A 14,319-nucleotide genomic window follows, 5' to 3' on the forward strand; every position below is an offset into this window, starting at 1 on the left:
TGCCATGAAAATACATCTTTCAAATTATAACAATTTACAACAATTCATACTGAAAAAGAAGAGACCAACAATTAGTTACGAGCATACTAAATAATATGTGATAAGCAGTCAAGGTAATAAAAATCATTAATGTTACAACAAACACCAATAGTTACTGACATAATATTTGGAACATAAAGATAAATATAAAAAGGGATAATGCAAGAATGGAATAACAGTATTCTAAAGTACTGTTGCCATCTCTCTTGTACTGAGTTTCTTACTACTGCCTTGGATAGTGCCAGTTACCAATACATGGTGGCTTATTTCTGCAGACTTCCCGTTCTTCCCCAGCACAAAATATAGAAAAAAGAGAGCTGAAACATCATCTTCTGGCCACCAGCCTTATAAAGTAAACATCATATGATGTTTGCTATCTTTCAAGGGATAAATTGAGGATTCACTGGTTTTGATTCATGTAAAAAGGAGGAATGCTATCTTCGTACACCCCATGACAAATTATTGTTAGTCTGGCATCCTTCAATCTATACAGCTGAAAATTCAGAAAAGTATTTTTTGTACTATGACTAAGAAATAAAAATTCTAAGGGAAAGGTATTTGTTTCTTTGTGAATCAAGAATAAAAATATCAATAAATTTTGTAGGAAACCTAAACAGCATCAGAAATAAAATATCAAGGAAAACAAAACTTCAGAGATAACAAAACAACTGAGAAAAATTATCTGAACATTATCAGAAAATATAAATTTGATAATTGACAAAAGGGATGACTAAAGGAAAAAGTATGTTTTCTTTATGAGTTATAGAGAATCCTTGTCCAATACAGTTTTCACAACATAGGTTCATTTATTTACAATACAGTAAATGTCAACTATATCCCATATACAAATCAAATTTGATTATCCACATATCTGAGATGGAAGAACTGCTACAGTCTCACACAAAGCATCATCTAATAAGGAGCTTATGGAGCTGATAGCATTTAGTAGCAGTGACAAAGATGATGAAAAACTTGCTAAGCCTGTTGAGTCTTACATTCAAGAGGAACTCCCCTACAGCAGGCCTTGACATCATGTTGAACTTTCATACAAAACAATTTGGCAATTTGGATTCCAAGCAACTACAGATATTTTCAACTATATTGGCTACACAGCAGTATCCCTCACATCTGGAAAGTTGCAACATAATACCAATCCTAAAACCCTCCTAACCACCTTACTCCCCCTTCTCCTACTGCCCTGTATCACTTCTATCCTCAGTATCCACACTCTGTGAAAAACTTACCCCAACAGAATAAAAAAAAAATCCCACACACATTGATACACCATGGCTTCAAATACCCAACCACCACACTACATACTTGACCGCACACAACATATCCAAGATAGGTTCAAAGAACCAAAACCAACATCCTGCAAAATACTAAAGGCAGCAGATATCAACAAATCATTTGATACTGTCCTTTGACACATCCTCTCACAAAAAATACTTGACACCACCCCCCACAATAATAATAAATAACTGTTGGCCAATTTCACTGCCTGCCACCATGCTACAGTCATTCACAATGGTTTCACCTCTAAAACACTTAAAACTATATATTGGAGTAGTTCTTTCTAAAACTCTCCTTAATCTCTTCCTATATGACCTCCCATTACCTCAAGCAAACCTCAACATCAAAGTCCTTTCAAATACAGATGACCTCACAATCACATTACAACACCATGATACCGAAGTAGCAAATCAAACACCAAGACAAATATTACACAACTGGAACAATGGCTCACCATGAACAGATTGTCTGCATCTCCACAGAAGTATTCAATCACTCTTTTCACCCCACACAAACCAAAGTCCACCTTACACTTCATACAAGTTGAATGGAGAATCAATCCAACTGAATAATTCACTAACCATTCACATGCGACACACACAACATTCACACTTCACATCAATAACATTAACACAAAAAACACAAAAAGGCCCTAAACACTTAACTAGCATAAAATTTAGAAAGGAAAAAGAATATCTTAACTTCAGTACAATCAATTCATTTGCCCTACTTTAAACTATGGCTCAAATGCCTAATCTTCCATCCTCTCAGAAGCAAATCTTAGAAAGTTGTAAACCATCCAAAATAGTGCATTCATAAGAATCACTAGCTGCCTAGCAACCACAAACTGTGTACACAACACCTCCACAATGGAACAAAAATCCTCCCAAAAAAGTTCCAACTCAACAATCTCAGCATTCAATTCTGTGCAACAGTACTAAACCCATCCCACTCAAACTGCTCGATCACTAACAAACAACCCCAGGTAAAAAAAAAAAGAAAGCTTACCCTGGCCTTAAACTCAAGTAACCTGTACTCACACATCCCTTCCCCACCCCTTCCCTTACAAATTTAAAACTGACAAAATACATACACACTAAACTAACCCAACAAGCAAGCACTAAACAACCAACCTCCCTACTAAGTCTTACACTCTAACCCACCAGACACACACTCATCTGAAGCCAAACTCACCAAAAAGACACAAATCACATTCTCCCATCAACACTCTGGACATCACTTATCTCTACAATGCTAAAAACACAATTTCAACAAATCCCAAGACCCATCATGCCCATGATGGAGATACCATAAAGACAATACGCACTTACTCCTAAAGTATTCCACACTCTACAAACAAAGATGCACAAACAATTTCACATTTCATGATCTTGGCCTATGAGCAAAGCCAGTTTCTTGAGTGTTTCAAGGGACTCAGAAAGACAGAATGGAACGGAAGGGACTCCTAGGGAAGAAAGTAAGTAAATAAGAGGCAAAAATCATGCAAAACACCCTCATCTATTGCTGTATACACGTTTAAATTTGGTGCAATGCACGAGCTCAGTTTATCATATGACTGCTGAATTTTGCCGAGTCATTATTCTCTGTCTCTTCTTTGCCACCACCGATAGCTTACTAATACACAAAGAACTTTTCCTAAGGCTTTGCCTACAGTTTAAGATCTGCCAAGTCAATATTGCTATAATTACTACTGTGTGGGGTGTACACCATAGACATAACTTCCCCATTGTGTTACATAGGTAACTACGACACTATGATTCTTTACCAGTGCTTGTGATACAAGGGATCTCTGTATAATGATAAAGCATGCCATCCAATCTGAAAAATGGTGGGAAAAGGCAACCCACACAAGTATGGCTGCAGTCTCCACAGGTTAAGACAGTGTGCTTTGTGGGCAACTATCCCTTAAGGACTTTTTTTTACAGAGCTAAATAATGATAATTGTGACATAATGCATTTCTACATACCACAGAAATACACCTTTGAATTCAACAAAGCAGAAAGAGGCAACCTGTACAAGTACAAGATAGGATTCCCATATGTTAGCCTGTACAACTGGGGTCATTTATGGGTCAAATTGTGTGCAAAGATTAGCATTAATAAACCATATCGATTTTCCAGTAGACTTCCTCACACCATTCATACATCATTCAGGCCCACGAAAGCATTTCTGTTAGCTTGGAGGCCTCACTTGCTTAGCCCCCTCTCAGCACTATACCATCTATTTCCCAATATAAGTGGTATGCAAATGAAGTCTAGTGCAAAACGAGTGTTGGTGAAGGGTAAGATTTATAGTAATTCTTGGATAAACTTGTTCACTCTCCTTACTTCAAATGTTCTATTGTTTGAATGCCGGAATTGTTACATATATCAAATGATGTCAGTACACGATCAGCAGCGAAAATACTTTACCTGAAACAAAATTTCCACCTGCTATTTTGAAAACTGCATGCCAAGTTCAATTTTCCATTCACTCCTTGCTCTTTCCTCCTCTTTTGCTATGCACAGTTCTCTCTTCTCACTCCTTCTACCTCCCCCTCCCCTACAAAGCACTGATATGCCAGCTGAGTGGCCCCCAAATGCTCATTTCAACACTCTCATAAGGTGAAACCAAACCAAAATGCAGATCACACTACAAATTTAAAAAGCACTGCTTTTTCTCTTCAAAACTCTGATGTGTGGCAGTGGTGACTTAAGTGTTTGGTTAGAATTGGGCATATACTAAGTTTGAGAGAAGGGGCTCAGAGACTGACAGAATTTGAGAAAAAAAAATGTTCATTAATACATCAAAACCCTCAGAGTTTCAAAAACTGGTCTAATATCATCAAGTTAATGATAAAGGCATCAAAAAATCTTGAAAACTGCAATAACCCATGAAATCTTGATAAAATAATAGATGCCAATGAATGTACCAATAGTATGCTGACATAAAGTAGAAAGGATCTAATGACTATATTAACTATAACCCTAATATATGAGATACATTAAAACACAATGTAATAGTTGCACATTCTTAATATTAGTAAAAGAAATAACAAACCTAAATGAATGCAAAACACTTTCATGTGATTTCAAAATTTTTGTCAGATACCATTTAACATGCTTATCAAAGCTGAAGAGACACTTGTCAATGAACAAAATCTATATACATTAACTTAATGTAAAACACTCATCAACAACTTAATGCTGAAAAGAACTGACAAATATAGAATAAGTGTTTCTTCAGGAAGGAACTCCTTATAACTCCAAAGGAACCCATGATCTGTAACAAAAGCACCTAGCACATTTACTGGTAGCTATCATCCCATATGGAGTGTCAGCCAGTAAATAAAAATGCTTGAGGCAGTGCAATGCCACAGCTATAGGCCACCAATTATACGAAAACTACATCAGAAATGCAGCCCAATCAACAGTTCAACTCATTGCAAAATCTTCTATGCAACCATCAAATAAACACTACATCAAAAGACGGTGAACACTTATAATACCTCTCAAGTACTTAGTAGAATCTCTCTCAAGAGCAGTGAAATAATTCATAACTCAAAGCAGATGCTCTTGTAGTCAATAAATGGATAAGCTTTATAATTCTTTTCCACACAAAAAAATATATAGGTCCCATCCTACTTAGTGTCAACAAGAGGTGCTACAGTTATGAATGGTACCTGCAAATTGCACGAAGAGTAATCCATTCAGGCATTTGCAGAAAAAGGTATGATCATACATTCACAACACTAATACAAACTAACAGTGCTTTCTCATGCAAACTTTGCTTTAATATCCCCTTTAGAAATATCATTTATGGTGTTCAAATGTTTATGAAGCAAATGTTTACAGCCAATCTCTTTTTCAACTAATCCCATGTAGCATACTGCATTAACACAACTAATCAATAAGAACATATAAATAATCATAATCAACATGAACGGGCAATAATTCAAATTGAAAAAAAATGCCAAGGGGAATATTTCAAAGAATAAAGGTAAGAACTACAGTTGAACCCTGAGGTGCAGTGAGTCAAAAGTCCCCATACAATAATACCTGGCCGCGGGGTGGGAGGCAGGCGGGCAGGGGAGAAAGCTCCACTTGACCCTAAAAAAAGTTACCATAGTTACTTTACAAGTTTGTAAGGGAGATGACGTCTCACAGGTGATAAGATGTAACAAATTAAAATAATCTACAACAAAAAAGGGCAACAATATGATTTAAACTACACCCATGAAGTGAGTAAGTCTTCAATTTTGATCCAAAACATTTCTGTTGTATTAGCCCATGAGAAAAAGAAGTATTGTTAAAATGCTTCATGCTGTTCACAAGCAGATCTGTTCAGATGGTTCTGACAGGTATCTAGTTATAAAATCCTGTGATTTGATATTTCATCTGCTGAGGTTATTCCATGGCTACTACTTAAAACACTTTTCTGAACAAGAGCAGTTCAAGCAATCACTATTTATTTCACTGCCACTATCATACCAATTCTGATAAATTTAACACTGAATAATGAGATCATCAATATAAAATATCCCATGATGCCCTAATATAATCATGTAAATATGTATGGCAAGAAGGATGATGAGAAATATAAAATCAATGTGATTACAGATAGTCATTATGAGGGTACATCACAAAACAAAAAACAGACAAATATATAAATAAAATGTACATGGCTGCCATCCATCACTTAACATACTGGCCAACAAATTTCCATCTGCAATGAAGGTTTTGTTACATGAATAATGATTATATCTTTCACAAATAGGATTTGGCCAGTGAGCAAGGGAGTTATGCTTGAGCATAAATCCCCATAATATACTGTGATTTACTCAGCATATGATTCAAGGCAGGTTCAGGTGCACAACTCACTTTTTGCCACTGTTTGCTGTGGTCTCATCACAAATCCAGAGCTCTAACCTAGCTCAATCCCCTTTACATATGTTAGAATATATCCTCCAACCAGTGTTGTTTCTTTATTCTACAATGAATGCTGGACATTACTCACATACTCCTGATTCTGTTTCTTTACAGCTGATTTTGGATATGTTAAGGAACAATGAGCAAGTCCATTCAGTCTACCTAAAGTTCCCTTGCATCTAGACTCATCATCATCAGTATTATTTAACAATGAGACTCTTTTCTCCTCATGTGTTTGTCACTTGGTTTTGTGAGTCCCTGTGTTGCTGTAATTGTTTACTTGATCTTGAATGTCTTTTTGTGCTCTGCCTTGTGTTCAAGTGCACTTTACTTCTTCACATGTTTTACATCTTAAATGTTTGTAGTTTTCTCAATGTCTGCTCTAAAGATCTTGTATACCTTTAAGTCTACTTTACTCATGATCATTACCTTCAGCCTTGTTTCCATCAAGCTGATCAGTAATATATCATTATTTTTAGTATAATCACTGAGATAATCAATTTCAATGATAAACTCCTCAGATATCATATAATGAATATTCAATAAAAAATAAACTAAGATATTACATAATGAATATTCAATAAAAATCTTATCTACAAGTTTGTTTTGCATTCATCATCATTCAGTCTGCTTTCTTGGTTGCACTGTTTTACAGTTTTTGGTTTGTTTGGTTTCTCGTCGGTTCTATCAATGCTTCTGCAATAAAAATAAGTCTGTATACGAATGTTCTCATTTCTGTTTCCCCTCTGCTCATAACCTAACCTTTCATCTGCTTTATATACTGTATCTATCATATAATTTCGGATGTCCACATTATCTCTGATTTTTAAACTAACTGTATTAATTTTTCTGCTTTACCCAGTCAAGCAACATCTTTGTTAAATTATCACCCACTCCAGTTCACTGTACCTCCTCTGCTCTCCCATTTCTCCATCCTCTATTAGTTGATCTCAGCCTCGACCATTGACTGCAGGTTCCCTCATGAGTGGAATCCTTGCCTATCTCTGCTAGTCTGGATAGATATAAATATCTGGTCATGGTAACCTACGACCAATCTGTAAAACCTACAATTGTCTCTTACAGCTTCTTGCATTGTAGCTTCCATAATACTACAGCTCTGTATACAACAAAAGGTGTTTACTTTGCACTTAATGCTAAAATTACATTTTCTCTCTTTAAGCACTGCTTCCATGATTCTTTGATTTCTTACTCATCTGTAGTTTTGCATAAACTTCAGCATTACATCACTGACACATATGACATGTCAGCTTATTCTTTATATAAATCTTTCACTTTTACATAAATTTCTTTCACTGTATAACAGAAAACAGAAAATCTGAATGACAACCTCAACAACCTCCAACACCCATCCTCCACCATTCCACTGGCTAGTCTACTCTTAACGTCAACATTATACCAGTGACATTTAAAACACGTTGGCTCCTTTTATAAACAATCCTTTGCTTTTATATGCATTTCTATCATTTTGAAATGGAAAATTAATAATGTGAATGAAGCCTATCATTCTAAACCCCTCTTCCATTTCTCAACAACTCCCCTGGGATCTACATGTTAACTTAATCATGATGCCGCAGCTCACTTTTTACATACACAATCTTTTTGTATGTGCATTATGGAATATATGACTTTCGTATATGGGTGAATTCACCCCTAGTGTAATATAGATATTCTTGGTCACTTTGCCAAAATTTTTGACTTGGAGAAAAAAACATATGAATAAGGCTGAAATCTGAATCAGTAGGATCTGAGTACAATGTGAAAAAAAAAATGAAATAAAGAATCAAATGAGAAGTGTCCTGTGTAAGCTATGTGAACTGTCATCCAAGTCATTCATATCAGTAAGCAAAAGATAGGAAATCAAGCATATGAATCACCATGAACGATTAAAAGAGCTAAAGATTTAGTCCTAAACGTTGGAGGGAGAAAAATACAATAATCTATGCCTGGCAACAGATAGAAGGAATAAAGAACAAGGTCTTGAAAGCAACCAGGCAAAGATGATCCAGAATCATTATGTCATGAGTAATTCCTGGAAACATACCAGCAAGGAAGTTGAAACAATTATTTAATGCTGTACTGGAGTGATCCAAGGAATCTAAATATTGTAACTGCAGAAACATTCAAAATAAGAGTAGCCTAATGAATGAAGACAATATTGGATGAACCTAGATCTGATAACTATGCCATAGGAGTAGATGCTGAAAAAATAACATTCTACAACAAGCAAGACAAGTGATGGGAAGAAAAGAGACAGTTGAAAGAGATGCTGTTTGTCAACATACAAGTCAAGTTGTAAGCACACAACCCTAGCCCAGCCACCATGACTAAATCTTTTCATGCCCAGTTAATGCCCAGTCAACAGCAGCACCACCACCCTGAAGGACAATAAGGAGCAGCCTGGCATGCTAAATTTTCAAAGAAAAGTAAGAATCTATTGTTGCACATTACCAACATATCATTTATTTCTTCACATTTTTCATGTTCTTTTTTACTTTCCTCACCAACTGATACACATCTTAGATGATCCTCCTCATCAATTATGTCATCCATCAATCTACTTTTTTTTCACAGGGTCACAGTGAAAGCACAACTTGCAGGTCAACAGCTGTGGACTTACAGTGGTAGTTGTAGGGGTACTGTAGACAACAGAATTTATCCCCATCCCTTCCTACTAAAGAAGAGACCTCTACAGACCGCAGCAGTGACTGACCTAGCCTGTGGAGAGTTTGCAGTTTCAGGCCTGTTGTCCAAGAGGGTCCCCTCTCTGAAACCTCTGAATGGGTTTTAACCCAATCAAGACTTACCTTTCGTTCTCAGTCCTTATAACACACATATTCACATTATACCTGCAGAACCAGCCTTTTCACCTTTGACCATTTTTGGCCTTGTTGTTACATGCGCTTCACACTGGTAAAAGATGTTATCCCCCTTCAAAAGAAGCTTTAAAGAAGTACGTAAAAGCTGTTTCATAGACAGTAATACTCTTATTCAGGCTGATGATATTTATAAACTATGAGGGATCTGATTAAAGGATTCAGAGAGATTTGCCCATTTTTCTGGATATTCTAGTTTCCATTTTCTATACAGTTTAAATGCAAGGAAAAACTTTATTAAGCGAGCTTTGACTTACCAATATCCTTCGTGGTTTGTTAAAGTCAAAATGTTCTAAATTACAAACATTTAACTTCCAAGGTATCCCTTTGAACACTTTTGTTTTTCAACCTTTTTACTAAGGTTTTACGGTTCCTCCCTGACAGTTTAGTGTGATGTTTGGAGGTAAAGGAGAGAAAGAGAGTGTAACAACCTATCTACAACAAGATTTAGCATAAATGGCAGGATTAATACAAAGCACTCACCACACATCTTGCTTGATGAATCTGACTATTCTTCTCATCTGCCATTTGCATTACAAACTTATCTATTTTGGTTAATCTTGGACTGATTCAAACATCATGTCAATTTTCTTTTAAACATTTCTGTAGTTGTCCCACAAATGTTTCTTATTTCTCCTGGTGGCACATTCTAGCTTCCTGTTTAGTTGTCATATACTTCAGTCTGATTTATTTATGCTGTGTTCCATGGTATTCTTGAAGATTTAACAACTCTATAACGTCCCTTCTGCAGGGCTTTTGGGTTTATAGCATCTTTCATACCTTCAATTTGTTGTCATGAGTAGTTTAATACATATCTTTCTTCTCTTCTTTCAAGAGTATTGCCACATTCCATATGTTCCATACTCTCCATTTTGCTTGTGAAATATTTCTGAATTCTCTTTAACAATCTTATATCTAACTGTTTAACTGGTGACCATACAACATGTCAGTATTCAATTTTGCTTCTTATATATAATTAAACAGGTTTATATCTCCTGCACCGAAAGTTCTCAGAATCATGCCATTTCATCACATGACAGCATTAGCTTCTTGATATGCTATCTGATATCTTGTTTCTCATTCCTGGTGACTCCTAAATCTGTTACATCTGTCCTACTTTCTCTGCTTTTTTTTTTTTTTTTGAAAGAGAGAGAGAGAGAGAGAGAGAGAGAGAGAGAGAGAGAGAGAGAGAATCTTAATGCACACTTCTCCCTTAACTGGGCTACAATGTGCCAGTATACTGGTCCACTATGATGGCTATGATGACCCACTACATTGGTAAAGATCTTGGCAGCAATGTCTTAAATCTAAGCTGATGTATGATTCCTTATCTTTTTCCTAACTGTCACTAGCAACCCAAAAAACAGCTAAAAAAACATCATGCGTCAAAGTTACTCGTAAATCATCAAAGACAGAGAAATTCCACCATGAGGGCAGAAAGCCAAATCTATACAGCAACTATTGTCCTCAATTTCATAACAAAAAGAAAATTCTCTTGTAAAAGTGTTTTTACACTGGAGTTAACTTTAAACTAGTCATGAAGACTCTTTTGCCATGGTAATCCTCTCGAGGGAATTCCCAAAGAGCATCAGAGATATGGAGAGATAAATAAAGATTTCATAGTTTGATGAAATTAACGAATCTTTCATTCATGAAAATAATGGTCTATGAGTGTAACTAATTTGGTAATACATAAATAACAAAAAATATACTAAAAAATATGTAAATGATATGCAAGGGCTGCATAAAATCATGGATGAAAAGAAAACCCTAATAAAGCATGTAATGTGTTTCAGTATAAGTACAAAAAAGTCATATAAGAAAAATATCATACGTATCATATACTTAAATAAAATAGCACCCATGCTATCAGTCAGGGCCACTAGCCTGTCAACTCAAGACCATCCTTAATTTCTTCCTGCACAAGGAGTCTCTTTGATTTTTATAAGACTCTCACAGTCTCAGAAAGCAAGCCATATTGATATAATGGAAAGTCACTTTTTGAGTGTTTCCTTCAATAACATATGATATAGAAGCTCAGTGGGAAACTTTTTTCTTAAAGAGGCTGAGCATCATTCTAAACGTGCAACAGTTTAAGATTTAACGATTGTTTATCACTTCTTTGCTTTAGTCTCAGCGTTCCCCTTTGTCTTCTATTACGGTGGGTTTTTATTTCCCTTGCTCACTGTTTATATCCTACAAAGAAAACAAACTCTTAAATCATTAGAGCAGTTTTCTTTCTTCAAAGGAGGCTTTTAAGCAAGCCTTCCCTTTTCTTTTCCTTTTGTCCTTCCCCTCTTCACTTGTTTTACTTCCTATATCGTAATTTCAATTTCTACATGGATTCATGATGGGAAAACAATACTGCAGCTGTGAACCTTGGAGCACGCAAAAGATACCTGCCTTTCAGGGCAAATGGTGGGTAAACCAAAGTATATATTTGGAATTTTGCCCAACTATCATCCTAAATAGAGCAGTGCTCTCATTTCCCTTAGTCACTGGCTTCCTCTGCACAAAGAAACATTCTTTTATGACTTCAAAACTCATTTATAGTTCTTATTCATAAACAAAATACAAAAACATGATCAAATATCTTACACCTGCATTTGTGCAGTTGGGTTACAAAAACCCTATCAAGTTTATTTTCAAAATAACTAAGACCTGGCAGTAGTGTACATTTAACACTACCCTCCCAAGTAGCTTCCTGGAACCTTCTGTCAAGTGTACACATGGCTCATCTCAACTGCATGCTGAATGTGGAGGAAGATGGCCACCATTTTATATGTCTAAGGTAGTTTTCATCCCAATACATTAAATGAGTAACCCATATGACCAGTTATGTAAGCACTAAAGTTTTGTGATAAATGCTCCTCTGAGTCTGTAAGTGATGAGGAGGGAGTACAGTAAGAGAAAAAATAGCCTTTAACAATTAAAAACCATGATGAAAAAAAGCTCTGTTTCATTAACAATTCTTCAACGTGTTATAAATTGTCTAGCCCTACTCTTCATGTTTATAAATGCACAATTAAGTCAGCTTTGTTATAATAACCATTTTTTATTGTGTAACAAACTGCCCAGCCTATTTGTCAAGTTTTTCATTATTTTCATACAAAAGTTTGGTTAATAATGTAGAAACTTTTAATTTCTTAACTACAAAAATTAATGTAATATTGCGAAAATAAATAAAAAAACAGTGAGGAGTGCACTCACACTCCTCCACACTAATCATGTTCTGATCTCTCACTGCACTAATGGAGAGTTAAACATATCAAACAAATCCAAAATACTCTTAGATAGATAGATAGAAAAATATATAGACTATGCTTTGAAATACTGAAAATAATGATAAAGATGACATACAGTATTATACAATGAAAATTTCCCTCTATTCTAATGAACCCAACTGTTTCACCACTGCATCACTTATCAAAACAAGCATAAAATTCAAGGTCTTAGCTAATATCAAACCTGGAAGTTTAAAATAAAAATAAAAGCTAATAACAGGATATGTAGTTTTATGTATTAGAAAACGAAAATATACTAAGCTGAAACCCTGACAGGATGGGATCATAATACTAACCTTGTGGACTGGGCATGATTGGCGTACCAGGGCCAGGGGGACCTGCAGAACCAGGTGGACCCTGCCACAAGTAAAAAGGAAACTTCAATTAATAAAGAACCAAAAAGTAGATAATTTACTTCAGTTTATGACTGCATTCTCCCTACCAAGAAAACTTTAAATATATGATGATCTTTTTGAGAATGAAACAATCAAGTGTGAACACACATGGCAAGTGATATTCTAACACATATATATTTCTAAGATCATTCACTATGTTTGGAAAAAGAGATAAACAAGCACACATGTTCAAGTATTTTGGGAAGCAGTGCTTATACATGCAGATGAAGTGTGTAAATGCAGAAGGTGGGATGTGGACACAAGAATGGGCAGTGATTGGCAAAATGAGAATGGTAAATAGACATGATGGAAACAAGTATTTTGAGTGCCTGTGAAAGTGTTAGATGACACGAGAGGCAGATTTCTTATGTCTGGGATGAGGTGGCAGTGTAATGATAAATGAATGAGTGATGGCAAAAAGTTGGTGAAAAGAAGTGAAAGCTTTATTCAATATGCAGCGTAGCAAGGCAGCAGAAATGGATAAGACTGCAGCAGAGTTTCTCAAGAAAGAAAATGACATCATTCTTGATTGGTTAATCAAGCTATTCAGAGTTTGTGTGGTCAAAGGTAAGGTGGCTGTGAGCTAGCAGAAGGCATGTAAAATGCCCTTATATATAGACAAGGAGGCCAAATGTGAATACTTAAATCACAGAGGTATACTGTATATGTCTGCTGAATATTCTCAGAAAGCTGTATGTGAGAATGGTGAATTAGAGGCAGAGGAATGCACAGACCATCAGATTGGGGAGGAGTGGTGTGGCTTCAGGGTAGGTAAAGGATGTGCACCAGGTGTTTGCCCAGAGGAATCTGTATGAGAAACACTTGAAGAGAGTAAATTTTATGAGGCATTACTGGGTCTGGAGAAAGTCAATGGTAGAGCTAGACAGACAGGCCTTGTGGAGGGAACTTGGGATATTGAAGTAAATACTTGGGATATTGAAGTAAATGGAAAGATACTTGATGTAGCACAGAGTCTGTATAAAAGAGGAAATTATGAGTGTAAGTAGAAAAGGAGAATGAGTGGTTCCTGGTAAAGATGGGCCTGCTTTAAGGAAGTGATTTCACTTATGTTGTTTAATCTATTAAGAGACATAGCTGAGAAAGTAAATACAAGAATCTTAGGGTGAAGGGGACATCTGCTATATGCCTGGGGCTGGTAACAGAGTGTGAGAGTCTGTGAAAGGTAAAAGCTTAAATGAAAACATAATTAAGGTGATAAGGTTCTGTAATGGGAGAAGACAGGGTGATTTGAATGTAATCTTGAATAGGGAAAACCTGGAGGAAAGTGAAAGCTTCTGGTACTTCTGAGTGAATGTGACTGAGGTTGGAACCATGAGGGCTGAAGTCACAGGGTGGGAATAGGGACAAAGGTTCTACATACATCCCTTAATTAATGGAAATGGTCCTGAAAGTTCATTACAGTGTGGGGAATAAATATGAAATGACACATTGGCATTCATGAGTATGAACCCAAAGCTGGTAAAC

General features: G+C 36.0%; 1 protein-coding gene across 20 annotated transcripts in view; it reads right to left on the reverse strand.

Annotated features, from left to right (window-relative positions):
• Positions 1 to 14,319, reverse strand: part of Ssdp (Sequence-specific single-stranded DNA-binding protein) — a 326,860-nt gene that overhangs the window by 63,247 nt on the left and 249,294 nt on the right. For all 20 annotated transcript variants that reach the window (XR_011716166.1, XR_011716165.1, XR_011716159.1 and 17 more), the window contains one exon: positions 12,736 to 12,796. Coding sequence is in view for 8 of the 20 variants with exons in the window: in XM_071689595.1 (XP_071545696.1) it covers positions 12,736 to 12,796 (61 nt within the window). In the remaining 12 variants the exon portion in view is untranslated. The remainder of the gene's footprint in view (positions 1 to 12,735; positions 12,797 to 14,319) is intronic.

This window comes from Panulirus ornatus, chromosome 47 (genome assembly GCF_036320965.1).
Source record: "Panulirus ornatus isolate Po-2019 chromosome 47, ASM3632096v1, whole genome shotgun sequence".
In the NCBI taxonomy this organism is placed as follows: Eukaryota; Metazoa; Arthropoda; class Malacostraca; order Decapoda; family Palinuridae; genus Panulirus; species Panulirus ornatus.